This window comes from Zalophus californianus, chromosome 3 (assembly GCF_009762305.2).
Source record: "Zalophus californianus isolate mZalCal1 chromosome 3, mZalCal1.pri.v2, whole genome shotgun sequence".
Classification (NCBI taxonomy): Eukaryota; Metazoa; Chordata; class Mammalia; order Carnivora; family Otariidae; genus Zalophus; species Zalophus californianus.
The window spans coordinates 14,357,716-14,385,631 of NC_045597.1; the positions used below are offsets into that span (position 1 = coordinate 14,357,716).

Consider the following 27,916-nt stretch of genomic DNA (forward strand, 5'->3'; position numbering starts at 1 on the left):
TAAAACCATTCAATGTCACCGACTGCTCTGAGAATAAAACGCAAATTCCTTTCCATAGTTCTCAAGGCCCTCTGGTTACTTCTCGACCCTCATCTCTGGACATCCCACTCTCCATGTTTCAATCCTATAAACATCTGATGTCCCTGGAATTACCAAGGTACAGACTCATTATTCCATCTTCCTAGAACACTGTTGTCCATCTTACTCAACTTTCTCTAGACTGATTCCTCAAGAACCTGTTCAGGCAACACCTGAACTTTTTTGACTTCTTAAGGCTGAATGGAGTGTTTCAGAGTCAACCTCTGCTCACTCCTGGTCACTTCTTCAGGACATACAACCGCCTGTTTCCTTGACACTCCTCTGCTAGAGTGAGAGCTCCCTGAAGGGCCTAGAACACAACAGACCTTTTAACAAGTATTTGTCAAATGAATGCTTAAATCCCAGACCCCTCTCACCCAGCTTCCCTTCTCTGTGACCATTCCCTTCTCAGTTAGCTCAGGCACAGAACCAAAGGAAAGAGAAATGACTTAAAGTATGATCAGTTTGGCTTTAAAGTATTCCTCTACCACTTGGAAACTGTGTGACCCCAGGCAAATAACCCAATCTTTCTCAGCCCCCAAATCTCCATTTGTGAAAGGGGAGTAATCGCACCTCCATTAGAGAGTTGTAAAAATTGGACTTGTGAACATAAAGCAGCCACAGAATGAGAGGCACAAAGCAAATGCTACATATAAATGGTAGGTATAATATTATTCTTGTTCTTATTATTATTGATCATATAAAAACTAGTCTGATGGCAGCAATGGAAATGCACTTTACTTGAAAGTGAGATCAGCTTCCATTTCAAGCAGGAACAAAGAGTAAAGAATTAGAGGAGAAATGAGTCTAGGGAACTACATGGGGGATAATGGACTTCTACTCTCCTCCCCCACCAGCTTCGCTGTCCTCCTCATCCTTTATATTTTCCCCAATACATTAATGTTTAAGCTACTCCCAAAGTTCCTTCCTTGTTTGCCTCTTAGGACTCCTGCCATTCCTCCCTGCCCTCTTCACGTTCTCTTCTCTTGTCATCCTTGAGACTCCTCTCTGCACATTTCCCTTTTTATATTCCTGGCCAAGAAGAAGCAGGCTGTTAATGAACACAAATGAGACAGAGCAATCTATCCTCACTGAAAATACTAAGTCTTAATTCCAGGTGTTCCAGAGCCCACATCAGTCATTTACTGGACACACACCCTGATCGAGTGCCCACAGATATAGGCCTGGGGCATTGAACGAGGTGCTATTTCTTTCTCTAAACAAGAATTAATTAGTTACAAACTGCTGGGCATAGCGATGAGAATAAACTTTCTTGGAGGAAAAGCCAGTCCCTTCCATACTCAGGCTGTCTCAGGACCCAGGCAGAAGGAAGGGTTTCTATTTTGGTGGTATTGCTGTTGTTAATAGATCACATAGCACGTTGGTAGCACAGAATTCGGTCTGGGGCATATATGAGACCTGCATTTTAGTCATGAAAATTAGCCACTCTTTGGATTGAACCAGATGTGAGGGCATGCATGCAGAAACGTTCGTTGTACTACTCGGAGAACCTGAACCTGTCAATACATAAATGCATTTATCTTTTTCACCTAAAAATCTCATGGGTGTCAGTGTAGCAAGAGCATGGTCACAGATTAAATGACATGGTGATTTCTTAACTTCCTTTTGTATAACTTGAGGTTCTCATTACTACCGAGATCTGATGACCAAAATGAAAAGTCAGTTTATACCTTTTTCTTCTTCCCCTATTTCTCCCCTACTCCCCACAGCCTTCTGTATAAACTAAATGAGGCAATACTATTGTGGGCAGGATGTTGGTCAAGAATTCTAAAGACTGGCCTTCCCATGGTGTGTGAGGGAAAACTGGCCTCTATTAGACTCTGGGTCCTCATGAGGACATGGAAAGAAATGCTATATGACCAATGTTTTACTAAAAAGAATTGATTTAAATACACACACACACACACACACACACACACACACACACACACACGAAGTTACTAGCTCTCCTCATTAACTCATGTCCAATATTAAACAGCCCTTTCAGGAAATTCCTCCTTACAACTTACTCCAACCCTCAGTATGTGTGAATTGCTCTGAATTATTTAGGGGAACTCAAGGACACCATCAAATCAAGGTGGTGTCCTTATAAGCTCTACTTCACCATCCTTTGATAGGAACTCTTCCTCAGAGACTGGTTTCCCATCATTAACAGCATGAATAGATTTCCCTTTCTGATGATTAAAGTTTGATCCAAGATACTACACCACAAATATACCCCATCCCAGTGAGCCGCATTTGGCAACATTCACAAAATCTAATGTCACCACAGGTACTAAACAGTCTCAAGGAATGATTCACGTCTTAGTTCCTTGTCTTCTTGGTCAACCCATCACTGGATTTGTCAAGGAATCCTGAGCAGTTACAGAGGAAATTAACCTAATTATCTGTGTTCTAGGAGTGTTCAGTCTCCAGCAAAGATGAAAACTGCCTCTTTTTCTCATGTTTGTCAGCTTTATTCCTTAAATTTAAGAGCTTTCACCAGCTATGAAGAAGCACCATCCATCCCTTCCAACAAAAGGATAGTTCCCTCTTATTTTCAGATGGTGTTTGTTTTCTTCAAGTAAAAATCTACCAGTTGCCAAGATCACTGTGCATCTCAGCAGGTGAGTTATGTTTTATTTCATGGTTCTTCCTGCCCTTCCTCCTTTTGGCCATTTTTGGATGAAGATTTTTAAATGTAGGTAAGCTAATTATCATAAGTTCCATTTCAACTCCGAAATCTTCATTTTGGAATATGACCACAGATGTCTTTGTGTCTTAACAGGTTTACCAAAGGACAAAGTTATAATGATTTCATCTCATATTTTTTTTTTCTGTGACCATTGTTGGATGAGTAAAGTCCCTAATTAACTAGTTCATACCATTAGCAAAACAAATTTAGAATAGTCCAAGACTTCATTTTCTCTCTGGAAAGCTGGTTGATAGGTAACGCTGCTATTTTCTCAGAGCTATATTGTAGCTAAATAGCATCTGCCCACGTGTGACTTCACGGACTGCTGATGGTCAAAGAGCAGGAAAAGGTTTCCAGGGAAATAAAAGAAAACTTGGGACGACTAGCTGAAGGAACACACTACATATTTATTATCAAGCAACTAAGCTATTATGTTTGTATTGTTGCCCAAGGCTGGAAGGAAAACGTGCATTCATGGAACCTGTCTTAAAAACTGCTATCAACCTCCTGTCATCCCTGTTTCATGTGCCCAGAAGCTACGTAAGTACATACTGTCCCATCAAAAGGCATTGCTTAGACCAGAGAGAGCAGGCTTTTAATTAATTGCCCACCTTTCCGGTCAAAAAAGTAGAAGGCTGAAGAGTAAGGATAGCTCAGAGAATTGAAAATGTTCTAAACCCAAGAATGTTCAGGACACTTTGGTGTTAAATACTGGAGCAGGATGTTCCAAATGCAAGATACAAAAGGTCTATTTAAGAACAAAAACATAGCTTCACTGGTGAGAAGAGAGTTGCAATTTAGACTTGAACCTTGGTTTTTCTACTTGGGGAAAGTCCTCTGTCAACTGCTTCCCTACAAGGTAATAAGTTTCAATAGCCAATCAACAGACTCAATGTTTAGGGTTTTGAGCTCTCGACCAAGCATTGTATTTAGCTTCTATCTGATGTACACAAGTTTTTAAAAAAATGTTCTGTGCCTTAGTTTCACCTGAAAATTAAAAATATGAAGAACCATCCAATGCGTATTTGAAAGGAATAACTAAAACAAGTCTCTAGCTTGAGATAGTAATTGTTGAGGGTTACTAAAATTTTCTTTTGATCCTTTCTGCTTTAATGTGAACAGGACTCCCTGGGGCAAACATTCCAGAGAGGTCATGATTTCTGGGTTTCTGATTTTTCTCCAGGATAGCCAAGTTATTCTTCTACTTAGTGTGGTGACTGAAAACATGATTAACTTACTACGTTCAACTTATATCACTGGAAACCAAATGCTCTTTTTTTCTTTACATTCACACAGAAACATCGATGCCGTAACTGTGTTTGGCAAAAGGGTACCTCTGAAATCCTATCATTAGGCCCACACAAATTTGGCACCACTCACTTCCCAGGGCCCTACACTTGTTCTTCATCTATGGGATCTGTCACCGTCCTTTATTGCCTTTTAAATATTTCTTATCCATTTGGACACAATCACCACAGTCTCTAAGCTAAGCTACTCAATCCTAATGCCATCAGCCCCCTCCAGCAGCCCCCTGCATCAGATACTCTCTCCAACATCAGGAGCAAGCATCACATTCCCCAAGCTTTGGTGTCATCTCCCCGAGCTCTCCTTCAAACCTACCATGTTGCCATCACTAAGAGCCTTCTATGATTCAAGGAACCCGTCACTCTCAGTTCTGTGCCTGATGCAGAGCACTAACATTAAGATGTGCCCAACAGGGGAAAAAACACCGAAGGGGGGGTACATCAAATGAAGAGGATTCATTGACCAGGAAAATCAATGAAGCAAAAATGGACCATTTTCCTCTCATTGATTTTCACTGCCTATTGTATGTTGACAGCCATTTCTGCAACTTTCTACTCTTTGTAGTTTGCAGGGAGGCCACGCAACAACGTGGGATGCTCACAACACTTGGCCAGGCCCTTTCCATTCCACCGGGTACAGCAACATACTGGAAAGAAATGCACACTGAGGAAAAATGAGATTCTTTCTTAGTAAATGGCAGCCAGCATGTTCATGAGCAAGCTGTCCTCACTGGAGTCTGAAGAAGTCACACCATGGCCCTCACTCAATGGCCTCTTGACTTTATCTGGCCACCATCTCAGATCTGCTGTCCTATGGGAACCAAGACCTACCCTCTTTCAGATTCAACCTCCTAGTATTCTAGAGAAATCACATTTTACAAAAAGTGCCATCCATCATCCACCAACGCTGGGAAGTTTAAGTCCCTGCCAAGAGCAGGGGCAGATATTCTGAGTAATTGGATGCCACCTCTGTAACCTAACTGCCGCTGAGCAGCTGGAGACAAGAGGTGAGCTGATGGGAACCTTCCCGGAAGAGGCTGCAATGCCAGATGCTTCGGATTCCATCTCTGAGGCGATCAGGTGTGTGTCAAACTCCCTACCTATTTTTAAACAGCACACGCATTCTAAAACAAGTCAGCATATACTTTTTCAAGAAGTTATTTACCATGATGTGTCACGCAGTCACTTGGGCTCTGGAGAAGCTCAGATAACGATAAACTCTTTTTGATACTTGCCTGGAATAAGGGGGAACTCAACCCGGGCCACCTTCATTGCCCTTCGTTTCATCAAAAGGAAAATGACCGAAATAACAACCAAGTCCCCGTTTCCTTATTAGCATTCTACAGGGGCTACACAAGGCTGTGCACTTAACTACATATCAGTCAATAACAAGAGTGCTCCTGTGTAATGAAGCCTGCCCACATTCATGCAGACACCGCTAGGCAAGGTAGAAGCCTAAGGAATCGCAGGGAAGTGGGAAGGGCACAAACTTGGCTTTGGAAAGGGACGTATGATTTGAGCATGTGTATCCAGTACTAATTGCCTAGATGCGGGTCATGTAAGAACACTGCCTAGAAAACTGGGCTAACAATGGTATACAATGGTATACGGGTTAAGGTCTAGCATCTCTTAATTACTCCTAGCCTAAGCTTACTGGTTGCACCCAGTGAATGACCTGTCCCACAGGTAACTGGCTACCACCTTTCCTTGCTTCTTTCTGTCCTCCCTCCCTCCCTCCCTTCCTTCCAGCCTCTCACCTTGTCATTCTTTCCTTTTACAAACATTGATTGAGCGCCTCTAAGTGTCAGGCGCTGCACTAGTTCCTGGGGATGCCTGTCAACTAAAGTGTTACCATAGCCCTGGAATAACTGCCTCAAGCCCTTTCAGCTCTGTCTGGAGGAACAGAGAGTTAAGGCAACAATGAGGCACCGAGGGATACATTCAATGATAAAGGTAAACAAGAGATGCTAAGAAGCGCAGTGGAGGGGCATTAATGTCAGTTTAATGGAATCACGGAGGGCTTCTGGGAGGAAGTCTTTTCTTGACCTTATTTTCAAGGTTAAGGAGAAGTTAGCTAGACAGAGAATGGAAGGAAAGTCCAAAAGAACAGCAATGGGAGAAGGTATGAAACAAAAGGACAGGTTCAACAAATTGAAGGGCCAATGAAAGAGAAGTGAGGCTCCAGACATCAGCCAGAGGCAGTTAGAGACCCAGCAATCTAGCACACCTGGCTAAGGAACTTGAACTCTACCTTAAAAACTAAAAATTCATTGAAATCATTAGGCATCTAAGGACTGTGGTGGTTGAGCTTGCCCTGTCTCTGGCTTTGTTGTTTTTTTAAAAGAATTATTTAGAGACAGAGAGAGTGAGAGTGCAAGAATGAGTGGGGGAGGGGCGGAGGGAGAGGAAGAGAATCTCAAGCGAACTCCCCACTGAACGCAGAGCCTGACGCACGCTCAATCCCACGACCCTGAGATCATGACCTGAGCCGAAACCAAGAGTTGGGCGCTTAACCTACTGAGAGCCACCCAGGCGCCGCTGTGTCTGGCTTTAAACAATAGGACAACTGCCCCTTCTGTGCCCAGGCCCAAAGAAACACCCCACATTTCTGCTCAGGATTCTGCCTGGGAGGAGCAAACCCCCGGTCGCCTCGGTCTTTTCAGCCCATGTCCTAAAATGAACAGACCCAAACCTGATTCCACCACACCCAACCAAATCAGCCAGACCTCAGCTCCTACAGAACCATGAGCAAGAAAAATAAATGCATTCCTTGTGAGCCCCTGAGACTTGGGCCATCGTTTATTACTCTGCCTTGTTGTAGCAATAACTGACTGACATAAGTACTGAGCTCATTCTCTCTACTTTTTTTAAAGATTTATCTATTTGTTTTAGAGAGAGAAAAAGAGAGAGAGGGTGCAAGTAGGAGGAGGGGCAGAGGGAGAGAATCTCAAGCAGCCCCCCACCCCCGCTGAGCACGAGGAGCTCGATCATATGACCCTGAGATCATGACCTGAGATGAAACCAGGAGTCTGATGCTTACTCGACTGAGCCACCCAGGCTCCCCTCTCTCCACTTTTTTAACCAAAATAATAAGATGATGGTCCACTCAGACTCCATAAGGAACACACACTTCAGATAAAAATAGCCCTTTTGATAAGGGCTATACAGCCCAGCGTGGGAATAAGGAAAGTGCAGAGGAATGTGGAAAGTATCCTGGATAAAATCATCTTGTTGGTGGGAAATAGTGGTGTTTGGGGAGTTTAGATTGCTTAAAGGAATGAGAAAATACTGAGAAATACATACTCAATCTTTTGCCGCATTCTTTTTTTTTTAATTTTTTATTGTTATGTTAATCACCATATATTACATCATTAGTTTTTGATGTAGTGTTCCATGATTCATTGTTTGTGCATAACACCCAGTGCTCCATGCAGAATGTGCCTTCTTTAATACCCATCACCAGGCTAACCCATCCCCCTACCCTCCTCCCCTCTAGAACCCTCAGTTTGTTTTTCAGAGTCCATCATCTCTCCTGGTTCGTCTCCCCCTCTGACTTACTCCCCTTCATTCTTCCCCTCCTGCTATCTTCTTCTTTTTCTTTTTTCTTAACATATGTTGCATTATTTGTTTCAGAAGTACAGATCTGTGATTCAACAGTCTTGCACAATTCACAGCGCTCACCATAGCACATACCCTCCCCAATGTCTCTCACCCAGCCACCCCATCCCTCCCACCCCCACCACTCCAGCAACACTCAGTTTGTTTCCTGAGATTAAGAATTCCTCATATCAGTGAGGTCATGTGATACATGTCTTTCTCTGATTGACTTATTTCACTCAGCATAACACCCTCCAGTTCCATCCATGTCATTGCAAATGGCAAGATCTCATTCCTTTTGATGGCTGCATAATATTCCATTGTGTATATATACCACACCTTCTTTATCCATTCATCTGTCGATGGACATCTTGGCTCTTTCCACAGTTTGGCTATTGTGGACATTGCTGCTATAAACATTGGGGTGCACGTACCCCTTCGGATCCCTACATTTGTATCTTTGTGGTAAATACCCAGTAGTGCAATTGCTGGATCATATGGTAGCTCTATTTTCAACTGTTTGAGGAACCTCCATACTGTTTTCCTTTCTCCACATCCCCGCTAACATCTGTCGTTTCCTGACTTGTTAATTTTAGCCATTCTGACTGGTGTGAGGTGGTATCTCATTGAGGTTTTGATTTGGATTTCCCTGATGCCGAGCGATGTTCAGCACTTTTTCATGTGTCTGTTGGCCATTTGGATGTCTTCTTTGGAAAAATGTCTGTTCTTGTCTTCTGCCCATTTCTTGATTGGATTATTTGTTCTTTGGGTGTTGAGTTTGATAAGTTCTTTATAGATTTTGGATATTAGCCCTTTATCTGATATGTCATTTGCATTCTGTCGGTTGTCTTTTGGTTTTGTGGACTGTTTCTTTTGCTGTGCAAAAGCTTTTTATCTTGATGAAATCCCAATAGTTCATTTTTGCCCTGGCTTCCCTTGCCTTTGGCGATGTTTCTAGGAAGAAGTTGCTGCGGCTGAGGTTGAAGAGGTTGCTACCTGTGTCCTCCTTTAGGATTTTGATGGACTCCTGTCTCACGTTTAGGTCTTTCAACCATTTGGAGTCTATTTTTGTGTGTGGTGTAAGGAAATGGTCTAGTTTCATTCTTCTGCATGTGGCTGTCCAATTTTCCCAACACCATTTGTTGAAGAGACTGTCTTTTTGCCATTTTTTGCCACATTCTTTAAATGAGCACTGAAACAGACCTATGCTGGAGCGCCTGCACCACTCCTATCCTCTCCTCAGTGAGCAGCCCACGCCCCCTCAGGGAACACCATGTCTCTACCACTCCTTCCTGCTCCCTCAGCATTGAGGACAGGAAGTGACGATGTCAGAGGAGGGACAGGGAAAACAATGGGGCCAAACCACAGAAAACAGCAGAAGCTAGTAGTTATTTGGCTTCGGAGCGCAGAGGACATCCAAGATAAATTGCCTTGGTTTCCATAGCTGTCTCTCTTATTCTCAGTCCTCACAAGGCCTAGTTGCACTTCCTGCCTTTTGACCCAAAGTGTGACTCTGAATCACAATAATAAATTCTCCACCTGCTTAAGCTTGAGAAAAGATCTGTCACTTCAAACCAAAAGAAACTTGAGGAAAATTGTGACTATTTTGTGCCGTATATGTGCAAGGCATGAGGGGTACAAAGAAACAGGAAAGATAGACATTTTCGAACAATTTCTAAGTTATGCTGGAAACGCAGATGTTAGGAGGGTACTTTCCCACACATGGAGGGGTCCAGAAAGTCATCTTGGAGGAACTTATATTTAAGCTGAATATCAGTCGAATAGTTTATGGGAGAGGGTGTAATTGGTAAGGTCAAATGCCATCTAGGTGGCCAGTAAGAATCTAAGAAATGGCCTCTCAGTTGAGCCAAAAAAAGGCCACTGGCTAATATTGGGAGGAATTTTGAGGAGTGGTCAAGACAGAAGCCAGACTGCAGTGGGTTGAAGAGAAGAGTGGGAAGTAGAAACAAGGGAAGACAACTCTTACAATACTTTCCAGAACCATATCTATGAAAGAGGCAGGGTTTAGGTAGAGGGATATGTGGGATGGAATTGAAAAGTTGTTTGTTGTCTAATTGGAAAAAGCTTTACATCCCAGACATGGGAATATTGGCTGATACATCTAGAAAGGGCTAGATGAACAGAAGGAATGGTACAATGAAATTAGGAAATAATGTGTCAAGAAGATAAAGACAGTCTACTCAGAATATGCAAGTTTATTATAGACCAACTGCTTGGGAGGAAATTATTTTGGGGAAAAATGCATTGCCATCCTCAATGGAGTGCCTGAAAACTAATTACTATTCCTAACTTATTCATGCTCAATGCCTCACCAAAATGCTCTTTCTGTAATAGATTCATAGTTCAAAGTATGGAATGAAAAAATAATGTAACAACTAGCAATGACACAGAGACAATGATCTCAGGTATAATAGCAATTGGAAAAGTGAATATGAGGAGATTTCTAACTCTACTAAATTTACAGGATTGGTTTCCTTTTTCACAACTCTTCGTTTCTCAAGGGTACTGAATACATACCAAACAAATAATTGAAAATGAATTTTGTTGACTTTGAAGAAACTTCTATATGTATGCAGTATATCCAATAAAGACTAGTCCTACTGAAATTAGTTGTATTTTTAGACACAGGAAAATATTAGCAGAGAAAGAGAACACTTGTGAAATGAGCAGAGCATAGAAGTAAAGTGTTGCACCAATTACATTTCCTAGAAACTTACTTGGGATGTTTGTAAGCCATTGCTATGCCCCTACCCACCACCACCATCACTACCATTATGACCAACACCACCATCACTATCACCACAACCACTATCATACCATCACCACCACCACCACCACCACCATCACCACCATCACCATCACCATCATCACCAGCAGTAAACCATCTCCATTACCATTTCTACTAGCATCTACATCACCATCACCACCACCACCATCATACCATCACCACCACCATCACCATCATCATCACCACCATCATCACCAGCAGTAAACCATCTCCACTACCATTCTTACCACCATCTACATCACCATCAGCACCATCACCTCTACCAACGTCATCACCACCAGCTAGTCTCCAAGAATGGTTTCTGAATTACCAATTTGAATCATCAATTTAGATAAGACTCATTCAGTTACAATACAGTTCAATGCTGCTTTTTCTCCTGAAATTCCTCTCCTTCTGTATTTGCTTAATAAACATAAAAATGCAGGCCAGTGGCTGGGGCAGAAGTGGAAAACTAAGCCTCAGGGTGAGAGGTGGAGGAGCAGGATTCTAAGTAGCCTTGCTGCAATAATGACCTGACTCTGAAAGTACACTGGCCTGCTGCAGGATGGATTTTTGATAGGAACTTACAAAAATAGCATGTGCAGCCAGGGCTTTATTTTTAATGTCCCAGCATTGATCAAAAAAAAAAAAAAAAAAAAAAGGGATTCAACTAAGCCAATGATGGAGAAAACTAATTTCATGGTAAAATAATTCTAAAATGTATTTAAGGTGCACTGGCAAGACCATTTTCAAAGACATCTGCATTACAAAACATGCATGGGAATAGAAGACTCTATTCAGACAACCTCCAGCTGCTAAAGGAAACTGTTATTCTTTAGCTCTTTCCCACTGTTTCGTGTAAACAATTTTATGAGAGAGAAAGCTTCCTTACCACAACTGCCCTTGTCAAAAAGAAAGGCACAGCATGGTGTAAATATTTTGCTTTGTTTCTTCCATTAGCAAATATTTCTTTTCTCCAGTAAAAGACATGAATAAACAAGAAGAAAACAATGGTGCTGAAATTATTTACTAGCTTACTTGAAGGAGATCAATGTGGAAAAGGAATCGAAATCGTCTTTTTCAGGTCTTGGACCAAAGAGAGGAGATCAGTCAGGTTGTATCTTCCTGTGAAGGGTTATATTTTACATGTAATGCCAAAGATACATATTTTTACTTCTTAAAAACACCTAAAATTCTCAATTATAGTTTCCATAGCCTCTGTAAACAGGGCTCCTTAGTATATTTACTTAGATTTTCCTTGTTGTTTCTGATCACCCCTTGCCCCAGCATGTGTGTTGAGTGGACTGACACATGCTATAGGAAGGGCCACTCAGACACAGCCTTGTGTTGGCATGCCTTTTTCCTTCCATTTCCTTGTATTTCTTGCGGGACAAGGAGATGTGATTGATCGCATTGTGTGTGTGTGTGTGTGTGTGTGTGTGTGTGTGTGTGTGTGTGTAGCCTTTTAAAAAATAAAATTCAAATGACCACACAAAAGCATTCAATTAAATGACCACGTAACCAAATAAATGTTCCCTTCAGTTCAATTTCTGTGTTCTTATCCACACTTATTTCAATATAAAGACATCCAATTCTGGCTTTCTGGGCCTTCTCATAATTTATAAGGAAAAATGCCCATTCGAGATGCCTAGCGCATCATGGCATACATTGTTTATACATTTGTTTCTAAGCCTCATTTGTCATTTTCCTAAACTTGAGGCTTGAAGTTCTCATTTAGGATCATGTGCAGCAATCTCTGACATTTTAAAATGCAAATAGCTGCTGGGAAAAGTCAACAATAAGGTATGTTTCAAGAAAACAGAAGTTTTAATCATCAGGAAGACACAACCCTTGGGTGTCAACATAAAGAAATACAGGGCTGAATAACACTAAATACACCACTCCAGGAATGAGTCTTTAATGAAGTCAGTTCCAAATTCCTGGTTTTCAGGTGGAACCTCAACATGATTAGTGCTGTTCTCAATCCATACCTAGCCCTTGCGCCAACCTTGTTCTTGGCTTTATTTTGCAGTGAACTTAAATGACATGTGTGCGGTGGGTACAAAAAAGTGGGTCTTCAATTGGGCTACCTGTTTTTGTTCTTTTTTTAACTTCTGACTGCACCTTGTAGTAGTTATATGAGTTTGGGCACATGATTTGACTTCCCTGTCTCAATTTCATCATCTGCAAAATGGTGCCAAATAGTACCCATGTGATGTAGTTGTTTAGGAAGACAAGGTGAGTTAACATATGGAGACTGCTTATCATCTAGGAAATGCTCAAATTAATTCTGTGGTTGGTATTGCTTATTCTTATAACAATTATTTTCAATAAATATTGTACATATTTAAAGTGTACAACATGATATTCTGATACACATATACATAGTGAAATGATTAGTACAGTCAAACTAAATAACATTTCCATCTCACACGGTTACCTTTTTTGTGCTTATGTGGTAAGAGAACCTGAAATCTACTCTCAGCTAATTTCCGGTATATAATGCAGATTATTAACTATAGTCATCCTCTGTACATTAAATCCCTAGACTTAATCATTTTCTATAACAGCAACCTTCCTACATAACTGGATCCTCTGTAGCTGTACCCTTTGACCAACATCTCTCCATTTTCCCTACCTCCTCACCCTCAGTAACCACTATTCTACCCTGTGCTTCTATGTATTCAACTTTTTCAGATTATACACATAAGTGAGATCATGCAGCATTTTTCTTTCTGTGTCTGGCTTATTTCACCTAGCACAAAGCCCTCCAGGTTCATCTATATTGTTGCAAATGTTAGGATCTCTTTCTCTCTCAAGGCTGAATAATATTCCCATATATATACCATAATTTCTTTATCTGTTCATCTGACAATGGACACTTAGTTGTCTCCATACCTTGGCTATTGTGAATAATGCTGTAATGGCACCAAAAGTTTAGGCAGAACAAGCAAAAATGAACAAGCAGGACTACATTAAACTAAAAAGCTTCTGCACAGCAAAAATTACAATCAGCAAAATGAAAAGGCAACCATAGGAGAAAATATTTGCAAACCTAATATCTAATAAACAATTAATTCAAAATATATATCCAAAATATATAGCAAAAAACCCCCCAAACAACCCAATTTAAAAATGACAAAGGACTTGAACAGACATTTTTCCTAAGACAGACAGATGGCCAACAGGTATGTGAAAAGATGCTCAACATCACTAATCATCAGGGAAATACAAATCAAAACCAAAATGAGATACCACTTCACACCTTTGAATGGCTATTTTCAAAAAGATAACATAATAAATATTGGTCTTGGTGAGGATGTGGAGAAAAGGGAACCTTTATACACTGTTGGTGGGAATGTAAATTTGTATTAGCCATTATGAAAAACAATATGGAGTTTCCAAAACATTAAAATAGAACTACCAAGTAATGCAGCAATCTCACTTCTGGGTATATACCCAAAGGAAATGAACTCAATACCTCAAAGAGATATCTGTGCATCCATGTTCACTGCCACATTATTTACAATGACTTATTATCATTAACATGGCTTTCTGTCCCTTTGAATTATAGGTTCCTTGAAGAAAGGTGCAGGCCCTGTATATTTGTGTAGTCCAAACAATACCTTGTACATGGTAGATGCTCAATAAATTAAATCTATCTAGCCTCTGGTTTTTATTAGAAACTCTACTGAGGTAAAGATAAAAAATGACCAGGGGCACAATTATAAAAGAATAATGAGAATTCCAAAAATATCCCATTTTGCAGCATGATCTTGCTTCTCTTTTCCTATGAGACTAATTAAAGAAAAACAGGACTAAGGACAGATTTAAGCAGAAGATGGTTCCAGCTGCTAATATGGCGCTCCTGTGAGTTGTCCTGCCATCTTTTTCTTTCAACATCATATCAAATGGAGATGTTTGAGACCATCCCATTTTTTTAAAAAAGATTTTATGTATATATTTGAGACAGAAAGAGAGCACGAGTGGGAAGGCGATCAGAGGGAGAGGGAGAAACAGACTCTCCACTGAGCAGAGCCCGATGCAGGGATTAATCCCAAGACCCTGAGATCATGACCTGAGCTGAAGGCAGACACTTAACTGACTGAGCCGCCTAGGGGCTCCGAGAGACCTTCCCATTTAAAGGCAGATAAAACACAAGGAGATTTGGAAAGTATAATCGTATTTTGAAAATTATCATAAACAACAACAAGATCTATGCATGTGACACACTGAATTCAAGCAAGCATGGTAGACTTCGAGATAGAAGAAAAACTGGTAAGTACTGCCACTGATGTGCAAACAAGCCCCTAGACAGATCCCCTAATATTTACCCAGATCATACCTCTTTCTCCACCCAAAATGAAAAGTAGGGTGTGATGTCAAGTTAAGGGGGAAAAAGCTAAAAATTCAGAAAACTCCAATTTTACTCTGAGTCCAATAAGTTTGTCCCCCATTCAACTTGTAAATAGGAGTCAGGAAGAACAGACTACAAACATATACATAAAGGCAAAATAATTAAAACAAAGGAAACTGGCTTCCAGGGACACTATATTTTTTTTTAGCTTTCTTGCCCTAACATTTCTTGCTAAGAAATATGAAAAAATCAAATTCCACTCAGTTAACACCACCCTTTTCTTCTATGACCGGGAAGCTTTTATACCTAGTGCACCCTCCCATCAAATAATTGTTTCCAATTTAAAAAATGATACATGATGTGTGTCATTTCTTTTCAGTTATTTTCATTGCTCTGTAGTATCCCATTGAATGAGTAACCCCCCATGTATATTTTGATTCTGTTGTCAGTGGCTATCTGGGGTATTTCTATGTTTTCCACTAAAAATAATTTTATGCAAGTTTCCTGGTGAAAATATGCAAACGTTCTCTAGGGTTTCTACCTAATAATGAATTTTTTAGGTTCACGAGTTATGGGCAAGTTCAAATTTACTAGGTAATATCAAAGTGTTTTCCAGAGTATTTATTCCAGTTTCTACTCCCAATAGAAGTAGATGAGAGTCTCTGTGTACAACCTAACATTTAGTGTTTTCCAACTTTTTAGTTTTTGCCAATCTGGTGGGTATATATAGTTTTAACACTGATATCTATTGAATTGGAGCATCTTTTTCAATCTGCTTTGCCATTTGAGTTTCTCTGCGTATATTTGTGTGGGTGTGTGTGCATATGTGTGTGTGCACAGTGTGTATGTGCAATGTCTTGTCTGAATTTACTATGGACACGATGGATAACTATGTGCTGTTTTTAAATTGAGAGAGGTAAGAAGCACTTCTCTGGCCATCTCTGCTTTTAAAATTAAAAAATATATAGCAATAATTAGAAAAAGTACCATGATCAATGGCACCACTATTGAGATCACTGGCCAAATTAGAAGTAGAAATCACTCTACTGCTCTCACTTTCTGTTACTCTACCTTCCAGCAGGTGATCAAATTCTACTGAGACTACTTCATAACTAGGAAAGTGGTTCCTCTCTTTCCGTGGAATAATATACAACTATATGCTCTACTCTTATCTCTCAAGAGTAGCTCTTACAAAGCGTGATGCTATGAGCATTTTTGTACAAGAGTGTGCAAGCATTTCTCTAAGATGTATATTACAAAGTTGTATTTAGAATCATGAAAGTGTAAGTGTTTAAAGTTACTAAGAAATCCCAAAAGTGAATTAGGGTTCTCACTGCAGTCACAATCTCATGACACTTTTTAGTTTGGGAGCTTTGGTGGGTAGGTAATGCTATCTCACGTTTTTAATTTTCATTTCCCAGAAAAATAGTGTTATTGCACATCCTGTCATATGTTTGTTAGTCTTTCAATTTCCTCTTCTTTTCTCTTTTTTTCTTTTTCTAATTTTTTGAGAAAGTTCTTTTATCCGGATACTAGTTATTTGCCAGTTGTACATTTTGCTACTTTGATGTTTTTGCATTTTGTCTTTTCACTGTTTACAGTATCTTCTGATAAAGAATATCTCAATTTTAATATGGTAAAATTGAATCCCTACTTAATGGTTTTGCATTTTTGTGTCTTGCATTGTTTGTGTCTTTGTTTAAGAAATCTTTTTCTACCCTGTGGTCATAAAAATATAATCCTACATTTTCTTCTAAACATTTTATATTTTTCTTTCACTTCTAAAAGTTTAATCACTTTAATTTACTTCTTGGAGGAAGACAGGAATCCAATTTCAATCCTATCATATGTTTAATTAATCAGTTGCCTTATCACCATTTACATTTATCCCTTTCTGCAATGCTACCTTGATAAAGTTTTCTTATATGCCTGAGTTAGGTGGGGTGCTCTATATTTCACCCCATAGTCCTACATAGCCAACCCTGTAAACTGGCAAAATTGAAATATAAAGTTAACTAAGCTGGATTATTTGAAAGAGGTTGCCTCACCTTACTGTTCTTCATGGGTGTCTTTGGTAATCTTTGCACTTTCCTTTTTCAAACAAAAAAATTTTAAGTTTATCTAGTTACACAAATACATACTACCCTATTAAACTGGCATGAACCAACCTGGGAAAAATTAACATCTTCCTAACTAGAAGAATGATATCATTCTCCATTTATTTAGATTTTATCTTTTGCAATATAATTTATGATATTCTATATTAGTTCCCTAGTTCTAACCTCACACATTATTCAAATAGGAATGTAATATTACAAAATTTTTATTAGATTTATTTCTTGTTACTCTACATACATTGTTACACTGACTTCCTGGGTGTTCATATAGAGAAATGCAACTTACTTTTATGTCTTGATTTTACATCCAGCAATTTGCTATAAACTGTCTTGTTAACTTCAGTATTTCATTTATAGATCTTTTGAGTTTCCTACATAGATAACCTTTGAACAATGACAATTTTGTTTCTGCCTTTCAATTATTTTTTTTTTGTCTTATTACATTGGATAACACTTCCAGTAACATTGAATAGAAGTGGTGATAGTCTGTATTCTTACCTTGTTCTTGATTGTAAAAAGAGTGCTTTCAGCATTTCACCTTAGGTGGATGTTTGCTGTAGGTTTTGTGTAAGTTCCTTTTACTTGAATAATGAAATTTCATTACCCTCCTAGTTACCAAGAATTATTCTAAGTCATAAATAGATGCTGAAATTTATCAAATTTAGTTTAAAACTCCACTGGGAGTTTTAAAGTTTTACCAAACTCCACGGGTTTGGGTAATATGTTACATTAACCAATTTCCTAATATAAAATAAACTTTGCATTACTGAAATAACATTATAGACTATTGTTTTTAGATGTGTCTGGATTTCATGTGCTACAACTTTAACTAGATATTTGCAACTATATTTATGAGAAGAGTAGCCTATAATTTTTCTCTCTTCTAATCTATGTGCTTCCTTGTCTCCAACGTTTTGCTTGCCTCATATAATAAGTTTGAGACTGCTCCCTCTTCCTTCTTCTCAGAAGGACTTTCTGTAACATAGGCATTACCCATTCCCCAGCTATCTGGCAGAGTCACTTGGCCTGATGTGAAGGTTCAAGGTCTCATGGATTTGGCAGAAATCCCTCAGGGTGAAAGCCAATTTTGGAATTCATCCACCTTGCAGAATTCCAACTTTTGCTTCAGCTTTAATTTCCTCTGCTTCATTTTGTGTTCAGTCAGCAATGCATTTAAAAAACATTTTTAAATACATTTTCACCTATATTTGATCAGGTGGTCTTTCACACTGACAGAAATGGATATCCCGTACATGATAATTTTTACTTAAATGTTTATCACTCTTGCTGAATGGTCAGCTTTTGAAGGACAGGAGCTGTATATATCTGTTTATATGTCTTCTTCTCCCCAGTGACTAGCACATAAATATACTGAATAAATGAGTGAATAAAAATACAGATAAATCAATCACGGTAGTTGATTTGAATATACGTAGGTTAAATTTTACCCAGATGCTTTCTAATCTGCTACCAAATCGGTAATTAATGCAATGCAGGGAAACCAAGATGTAAATTATTGAATTCTGCAGCAAAGTAAATTTACTGTCATTTAATTGGGTGTTTCTCCCATTTTGTGGAGCTGCTTAAGTAAATCTCAGATAATTAAAAGCCTACAGTGAGTTGTTCAATAGCACTTATGATGCTTTTCTTGTTTCTGCCCCCAGGCAGCTTGTTTTTGGCAGTAGATGTCCAGCTCACATACATTATTTGAACATAAGTTACACTTCTTGACAAGATGCTCTGACCTCACCACTGAAAGAGAGGGGATTCAAGTAGCCCTGTGCCGAGCAGGCATGCTGCCAAACCTCTTTCCTTAAGTGAAAACTACCTGCAAATTGAATTTAGAGTCATATGAGCTGTCTAGTTCTTAAAGCCACTGTTATGTGAAGTAATGACCTCCCATACTGCTAAGTATAAAGACGTAAAAATGGCCTAACATTACCTCCCATACTGCTAAGTATAAAGATGTAAAAAAATCAATACCGAAGCACACATATTTCTCTGAAGAAAGACAAATGCATTTGCAATAACCAAGCATCTAGTCTTAAAGCCTGTATGGACCAGGCCAATGCCTGCGTGACCCTGCTGAGGTCAAAGTCTGAAAACATCAGTGTTTCCCAAACCCCAGAGCTCAGAAAATATAAACCAGCTAAATACATGTTTACAAAACATTACAGGGTCTTACAAAAAATATGAGCCCTGAGAAGGAAAGTGCTCCGGAATGAAGGTTTGTTACCAAATTAAAAGAAATTTCTTTCCTATATATAAAACCATCCACAAACTTAAATAACAAGTAGAATTCCAAACAAACAAATTACTTTCACAGTTCAACTCCTTTAGTTTGTTTAAACTCCTGGTAAATGTCTGATAGTCTGAAGCCAGAATTCTCTGTCCATTGTCGGGGTCTGCTTTCTGCTCCCATATACTGATAATGGCACAGTGGCTGGGTTAAAAACACACAGAACAATGGTCCAATCCTGGGGAAAGCAATACTCTCACAAAATTATGTTTTTGCTGTTATGTCATGTATAATATTTTGGCCTTATCTTGATCTCCAAGTAGAAGAATTTAATGAGACTCTTGCTTTTAATAATTGCAATATAGTGAATTTAGCTACTCGAAAAGTATTTAAAGTAAACCAATATGGTCATTAATCATCATTACAGTTACAAAGAGAATCAAGCAAATAACCTTTCAAAATGTTTCTCAGGTCAAACTTCAAATCACTCCTGCAACTTTTAAACACTGAATTTTAAAAGGTAGTTTACAAATACATGCACACACTGTAACCAGTTAATTAAAGCAGATCTTAATTATGCCATTATTCAATTTATCATTTTTAAGTTGCAAAAGCAAATGTGAACACTGATCAATCCCTTTCCAGCTTGGAAGGCATCGTTCTTGGGGGAAAAGTTACAGCCATTTGTGTGCCCAAAGCTAGGAAAGGAACATACTATGCAATCGTACCAAGAATTGCTGAAAACAAGAACGCAATTAAAGTCACTCCTGAATCCCAGTGAATATGTAAGAGTGAACACATTGCAACACTACAACAGTATAAATAGCAGAGTCCACCATTATTCCAAAACTGCATGCTTAGTCCTGATATCAGAGATATAGGCTGACCTAGTTGGCATCGTACCTGTATTTCCAGATATACTCAGTATTCTCCTTATTGCTTTATTTTTTTTAAGATTTTATTTATTTATTTGAGAGAGAGATAGAGAGCACGAGAGGGAAGAGGGTCAGAGGGAGAAGCAGACTCCCTGCCGAGCAGGGAGCCCGATGCGGGACTTGATCCAGGGACTAGAGGATCATGACCTCAGCCGAAGGCAGTTGCTCAACCAACTGAGCCACCCAGGCGCCCTCTCCTTATTGCTTTATACTCTGCCCTGAAATACGTACGATTCTCACAGTTTGTAGGACTTATCCAATGCAATGACCAAGATGACCTCCTTTATAAGTAACTCAATGATGACCTTGACATCCCTTTTTTGAGGTTATGCAGGTATTCTGGTTCGGAACAAGATAAAACGTATGTATTTTTCTTGTTTGTTTTGATGACTCCTTGAGGAATTTTTTTTTCTTCCTTATTTATGATAAAATTTAATAAAATTCAAATGAGCATGAATATAATTTCAGGAGAACGCCTACCACCAGCTTGCAGGGTCTCTCCTGTCAAGACCAAATGCAATCCGAATTGTCTCCCTCTTTTTACATCACCTCTTTCTTACAAACTGCTTCATTTTTATCAGTGTCTACTGCAGTCTCCACTTCCCTGATGGTTTTAATAATATCCCAGCTCCCTCAGAATACATATAGCAGGAAATGGAAATATGATCCGGGAATTTCAAATCTCAAACTGCAATTCAAAGATCTTTTTTTTTTTTTTTGTCTTGAGAACCTGACAAATGTAACAGATTGGGCAGGACAGTCTCTTAGAACCTATTCCAAATGATATAAAAGAAAGTCAAATCAGAGCCAGAGCACCTTGAGTCTGAAATGTGCTGCTTGCCAAGGCTTTGCCCCTTCTCGATTACTTCCTACTTCTTTGAGTGAGTGTGAACTTTATTTTAGCACTCAGAAAAATGGCTCCATTAGAAGGACTGAGGAGTAAACATCAAAGAAAACCTGCTTTGGGTGCTTTGTTGTGAGATGGAAATAACCTAAATCAGACGTCACACAGCCAATCCATACACCTTATATAATTTTGTTACTGCAAATGCTATTGTATGTATAAATGCTTAAAATAGAAAATAAAATTTGGCATTCCTAATATGCAGTGTATTCTTGATTCCAAGTTATCAACCAGTTACCCTTGAGCATACTAAGGCTCGGTAAATATTTTTTGAATGAATAAAAGTAATATCACAGTAAGAGAACATAGAATACAAAGCAGGAGTTGTGTTAACCCAGATAATGATAAAAGAAAAAGCACTACCATGCTATTAGCCAAAATGGTTCTGTTTTTATTATTCTATTTTCCCCCAGTTCCTAAATGATTTATAAAAAAGGGGTCAAAATGCTGACTGATACAGCTAACTGAATCTAGTCTTGTTTAGTTTTACACAGCAGTAATTATAACCAAAGGATCAAAACAGTGATTATACAGTCACTTTATATGTGGAATACTTAAAGTAGAAAATGCTGTACTACAGAAAAAAAATTCTTTTAGCTAGCAAAATAGGGTGCAATAGGGGTATTATCTACTAGTGAATGCCCTCTTAGCCTTCTTATGGAGGAACAAAACAACTCAAAGAAACACTTGACATGTTTAAAAGAAAAATAAATTTTACTGTGAGAAATGCCAACATGCAATTTTTATCTTAACTAAAATATTTTAAATCTTATTACTCAAGAGTATCTAATGATGAGATTTCCAGGGCTAAATTAACAGAGCTACTTCTCCTCGATACAGAAATAGGTTCCTATTGATCAAATTCAGCACAGGGCAAACTAAGCAGTCTTGTCTGCCCATCCGTATGTGTTTTGCCAGCTCAGAATATCCCTAAAGAGGAACAGAAGTGCTTGGAATCAATACTGTCCAATCCAATTTTTTTTCATGGCTATCAAAGAGAGTTCGGTAATTAAGAAACAATTCCATTAAAATGTCTAGCACCTATACTATAATCAACAGGGACTCAGATGATTCTGTTTCTGAAATACTATTTATGTGTTCACTTTGTACATCAAATTTATGTAACTGCCACACTGTCACCAAGCAAATAACCATTTTCTCTTTCTACTGCCCGAGCTACCAGCTACCTTATAAGTTAAGGGAAATCACTTCATATTGTTTGAGGTTTGAGATTCTTTTAAAGAGGCCCATCCTGGGATGATGAAGCTTGTGACATTAAGCATTTTTTCAATTTAGGCTGTTTCCAATAAGTGTTTTAAAGATAAATGCCAATCTGGCCATATTCAAATGATAGAAATTTCGGCTAAGAGGATAACTAAGTGTTTGACCTCTGAAATACATTTCAGAGCAAGGACAAAATAAGAGGAGGAATTCTAACCAGGGTCATTAAACTAATTGTAATCAGCTTCCATGTAACTGATAGAATTTAATGTTATACACATCAACATTTTTTGCTTATTATTTTGCTCTTTTATTAAAATATTTCAATTATAAATTCCAGAGATTAAAAATGATTTGCATGTACTAAGTAAGGATTGCTATGGTAAAAATTCAAAGAGATTAATTTATTTCATAAATATGCAATTACTATAAATATGTACAATGACGACACTTTCAAAAAAATAAAAAATAAAACCTCCAGACAGCAAACCAAATCTTTAATCTGAAATTGAAAAAATTTTACAAAGTCAGGACTGCATAGTCAAACCCATGACTTGTGCCAAAAAAATTAGATATAAATATAAGTAAAGTTTTATAATTTCATATAAACAAAGTTGTAGGGAAAAACAGATTAGAACAAGAAAATCTCAGTTTAAATACCACCATCACTGAGGGGAAAAAAGCTTTCGCCGAGTCTCTAATTACGTAAGTCAGTTTCTCAGATGACTTTAAAATAAATTAGACAGAAGTAAAATTGTCCCCTAGGAACCCAAAATCTCAGACTATCAGAACTGACAAAGTTAAGGATATGTATAGTAGTAGATAATACACATAATAGACACATATATTACAGAATATATAACTAAGATTAAATAATACATAACACATCACGAAGAAAAATGCGCTTGCTTATCACTTAGGAACATGACTTTACACATCACTAATTTGTGTAACTGGAGTAGAGAGCTGTTGGACGTTCAAAGCTGGATACAGGGGACCACTCTGCCTCATCTGAAAACAGATTACAAGTGGATAACACATGGTCTGATTAACCCATTTATCCTCATTTTTACACAACAGAAATGATTTGCAACAAAGGGTCAAAATGCTGATTATCCAGCTAACTGAATCTAGTCATCTTCAGTTTTCCACAGCGGTAATTATGACAAAAGGATCAAAACATTGTCACTTTATACGTGGTATACTTACTGTGTTCATCTCACCACACCCAGATAATAAGACAGAAAATAAATTTGTTCTTTCAAAAATTTACCTACAAGAGCCAAGTTTTTGTATTCCAATGAAGCCTCAGAGTCCAACTAAACATATCTGTAATAAAAAGAGAGGTTGGATCTTCCACAAAAGATAACACAGCTTCATCATTCTGCCAAGAACAACTGAGAGGCTATATTTCACTCAAGAGGCTAAGGTCTAATCATCAGCATTTAAAAGATATTGTTTTACAATAGTTCCACTGGCCTGGTTAGTTCTGTTTCACATAAGTACAGGCTTTCTGTTTCCATTATAAACCCCAGCATTAACGAGTTTTAAACCGACCTTAAATCCAGGAGGATCACTTGACTGTGGATAAACAGTTCACTCTGGTTTACAATAAAGACAAAGTTATAAATTATCTAATCACTAAAATATCATTTCAAAAACAATACTAAATGTACTAAAAGTAGTCATTCAAGTTCAAACCTTATAAGCAATTAATTTCTTTTAAACGTCATCTATCAAGGGCTAGGAACACAAATGTGTTGCCTACACAGCAGATATTCTATCCGTGTTTGATAGACCGATGTTCAAGCAACCCCCTTGAGGTGAGGAAAACATTATTTATAGAGCTAATACTTACTGGGGATCCTCTTATCCCGTTAAGATGTCTTGCTCTGTTTTACTTCATTCTAACATCATGCAAATGAATAAAGTTTAAAGCAAAGTGGTCTTGGTTAATACACAGTGTTGAAAGCAAGTCAGACTGACAGACAAAAGTGTAGAGGAGAAAGCTGAGTCCTCATCCATGAAGTAGGAAAAGGAGGAATTTATATCACCTATCCCTCACACCCCTACACCGACACAGCTAATTCCTGAACTTCAATTTATTTTGGCATATCAGAGATATTGCATATGCCTCTGCTTGGTTGGCCTGAAGGTAGATATCATATTGTTTAGAATTCAATAATATCATTCCTCAGTAATAAGACAAGTGGCAGAAATAAAACAAGAAGAGAACTAGATAATTACCTACTAGACTCAAAGTCTAAAATGCTGGTGCTCCTGCTATTCCTACCACTGTCCTCAAGATATGAGGATTCTATTGCCCATAAGTGACCCACAGTCAAACTGGCTGCAGACTTATCTCTTCTAATGCAAAAGAGTCTCTCCATTCATTAAAAAAAAAAAAAAACCCAAATGTTTTAAGTTGTAAGAAGAAAGCCCTGATAGTTTAGTAGATGACCATCCGAAAGAAGATGGAGCATCACACATGAGCATATTTTAGTGTTATAATCAATGCAACTTAAAAACATTGATCTGACACATAATTTAGTATTATGAATAATCATTGTGCTGCATGGTAATTAGGGATAAATGCTAAGTCGTTCACACAAATGACAAAAATTAATGGTAGGTTTACACAGCAAAATCAGATTTTCATAATACTACACTTTTCATTAAATTACCCCCAAAGTCAGTGTCTGCTATCACATACAGTAGCTCTCATACCCAGTAGCTCTGATTAAAAAGGCAAAGGTAGAGGCGCCTGGGTGGCTCAGTCGGTTAAGCGTCTGCCTTGGGCTCAGGGCATGATCCTGGAGTCCTGGGATGGAGCCCCACCATAGGTTCCCTGCTCAGTGGGGAGCCTGCTTCTCCTTCTCCCTCTGCTCCGCCCAGGCCACTTGTGCTCTCTCTCTCTCATTCTCTTTCTCAAACAAATGAGTAGAATCTTAAAAAAAATTTTTTTTTAATTAAAAAAAAATTAAAAGGCAAAGGTTTCAAATCTTAGCCTCTTGTGGCTGGTGAACACTTCCACCTTACATCAACACAGGCCTACTATGGTTTTCTTAGTGGCCCAGAGCTTAGGCATATTTACTTCCTAACACATGCCCTAATCTCCAGACTCTGATCCACAGACCCCACAAAAGGACCCAGTGTAACACATTCAATGCTTAACAGCATTTACTTGCCAAAGAGCCAACACTACAAGAGAGTAGACACCTTGAGCTTAGAAGGCTAAGGATGAGCTAGTATGGAAGGAAGGGAGAAATGCTTCCCCTTCTCTATTAACTTCTCTCAAGGATCTTATACAATTCCTTACAATTAATATCTAACAGGGCAAAATAGGGAGAGTAAAATTAAGGGAAGGAGTCCCAGAAAGGGGAGTACAGTTACCCTTATGACAGACACTGTTTTCTTTATCAATGTTTCAGTTAAGGCTGACTGAACTATAACCAGCAAAAGTTGGTCGAGAAATATTTAAATTTTCTAGACTACTCAGAGATAGGGGTAAGAAGAAGTTTTATGTACCGGGGGTTCTGGGATGCAATCCTAGCTTCCTGTTGTTGATTTCCAGGTGTGTGATGACTTAGGCAGCCTTCCAAATGAGCAAAGTCACCAACATCTAATGAGATGACTTGTGGCTGCAATAAAAATATGCTAGAATCGGTTTTCTTCTACCTCCACGTACTGCTGCAGATTATGCTATTCGTGGAGAAGTGGCTTGAGGCAGAGCCCGGTCATTTTCACTCAGCACCATTGAAAGACAAATCCCCAAGGTGTTTCTGCACATCTTGTATCAGCTTTTGTTCTGCCCTCACTTTTCAGGAGTTTTTGTATGGCAAACAATCCTACAATATCAAGATAGTGTCTCTCTCCAGGGCATGGATTGGTCAGGTTGCACACAGTCCATTATAAAATACTGGGTTTCCTATACTTAGGGGTCCTCAGCTGTGCCACAAATCCACTGGATGCACAACATCTAGTTGGGCTATTCCTCATCACTCCCATGGGACTTGGGGATAAGGGAGAGAATAGGGAAGAAGGGGAACAAAAGCAAGCACGAAGCTCCCACCATCTGTGGTGCCATGAGTGAGTCTTTTGTCTGGGACCCAGGAGTCTTATGTCTTTTGCCAGCATCCAAACTGTGGCACGCTAACTTGTTGGTGTGCAAGTAGAGTAAAATATCATTCCTTTAAGAGTAATCCCTGGAAGGGGACGCCTGGGTGGCTCAGTTGGTTAAGTGTCTGCCTTCGGCTCAGGCCATGATCCCAGGGTCCTGGGATCGAGTCCAGTATTGGACTCCCTGCTCCATGGGGAGCCTGCTTCTCCCTCTGCCTCTGCATCTCTCTCTCTGTCTCTCATGAATGGATAAAAAAAAAAAAAAATCTTTAAAAAAAAAAGGAATAATCCCTGGAAGGGTAAGACTATCCTCCCAGACAGCAGGGTAGAAAGTTGCTATGGATTCTCCATCTCCCTAGAAAAAAAATATAGGAATATGTCTTATCCCCATATAGGTAGTTCTTTTTGTTGTTGTTGTTATTTCATGTCTTTTATTATTAACCCATATACAATTACTTGTCTTCTGGTTTGTTGAAGCAATAAGTCAGACAACATTTGCCACAATAATACCTGTCGAAGTGGCTAGCCATGAAAACTCCAGCACCACACTCATCTGAAGTGCACTCCCGACGAAGGCGACTGATTTTGCCATTCTCATCCACCTTATAGTATTTCAGGAAGGCCAGTTTAACCTTCTTTCTCTTATGCTTATTCTTCTTGGGAGTGGTATTAGACTTCTTCTTCCTTTTCTTAGCACCACCACAAAGTCTCAACACAAGATGAAGAGTGGACTCCTTTTGAATGTTGTAGTCAGACAAAGTGCGTCCATCTTCCAGTTGCTTGCCAGGCAAGATCAGTCTCTGCTGATCAGGAGGAATTCCTTCTTGATTCTGAATCTTGGCCTTTACATTTTCTATTGTATCCAAGGGTTCAACCTCGAGAGTAATGGTCTTCCCCGTAAGGGTTTTCACGAAAATCTGCATCTTGGCGGTGGTTCCACCGCAGATGGCGGATCCCCCATATAGGTAGTTCTGATGGCGAAAGACTAACTAGTCAGCTAGAAAAGAACTTTCCCAAGACCTTGGAGGCAGTCATATTGCCCCAAGTAATCTAATAATTCCTTTTATTGTACATTAGAAAAATGTATATTATTTTAAGACATTAGATTCCTTTTTTGATTCCTGATAGAATTAGAAGAGCTCATAATTCAAATAAAATTAAGACATCTTCAGTAAACTAAGAAAACCTTAAAACTCATTTAAAAAATAAAATTGTAATGACATTAAAAATCAAGTTTTTTATTTCCCCATATTAATTTCCTGGCTGCCCACAAAATATGAATATTAAGTTCAATCATTTTCCTATGACTGTTTTTTTTTCAGTCTTTTGAAGGGAGAACGGGAAACCTTTATAATTCTCTGGAGTATGGAAAAATGTCTCCTTCAACACTTGGGTTTCTACTGCTTAGCTGTGTCATTTGGTTGGAGTACAAACTCAATGATATGGTTCCAAAAGATGGCTATTTACCCTCAAGTTCTGAGCCTCTATGAATTTCACAGGTTTACTATATAGATTCTGATGATGATTATGGTTCTCCTTGGTTAATTAACGCTCTGCAACAT

General features: G+C 38.7%; 2 protein-coding genes across 7 annotated transcripts in view; both read right to left on the reverse strand.

Moving 5' to 3' along the window:
- Positions 1–27,916, reverse strand: part of HS6ST3 (heparan sulfate 6-O-sulfotransferase 3) — a 642,842-nt gene that overhangs the window by 297,872 nt on the left and 317,054 nt on the right. The gene's annotated exons all lie outside the window — the stretch shown is intronic.
- LOC113919708 (ubiquitin-40S ribosomal protein S27a-like) lies at positions 26,782–27,301 on the reverse strand. Its single transcript, XM_035726767.1, has one exon. The coding sequence runs from the start codon at positions 27,275–27,277 to the stop codon at positions 26,807–26,809; it is 471 nt and encodes a 156-aa protein (XP_035582660.1). The 5' UTR covers positions 27,278–27,301; the 3' UTR covers positions 26,782–26,806.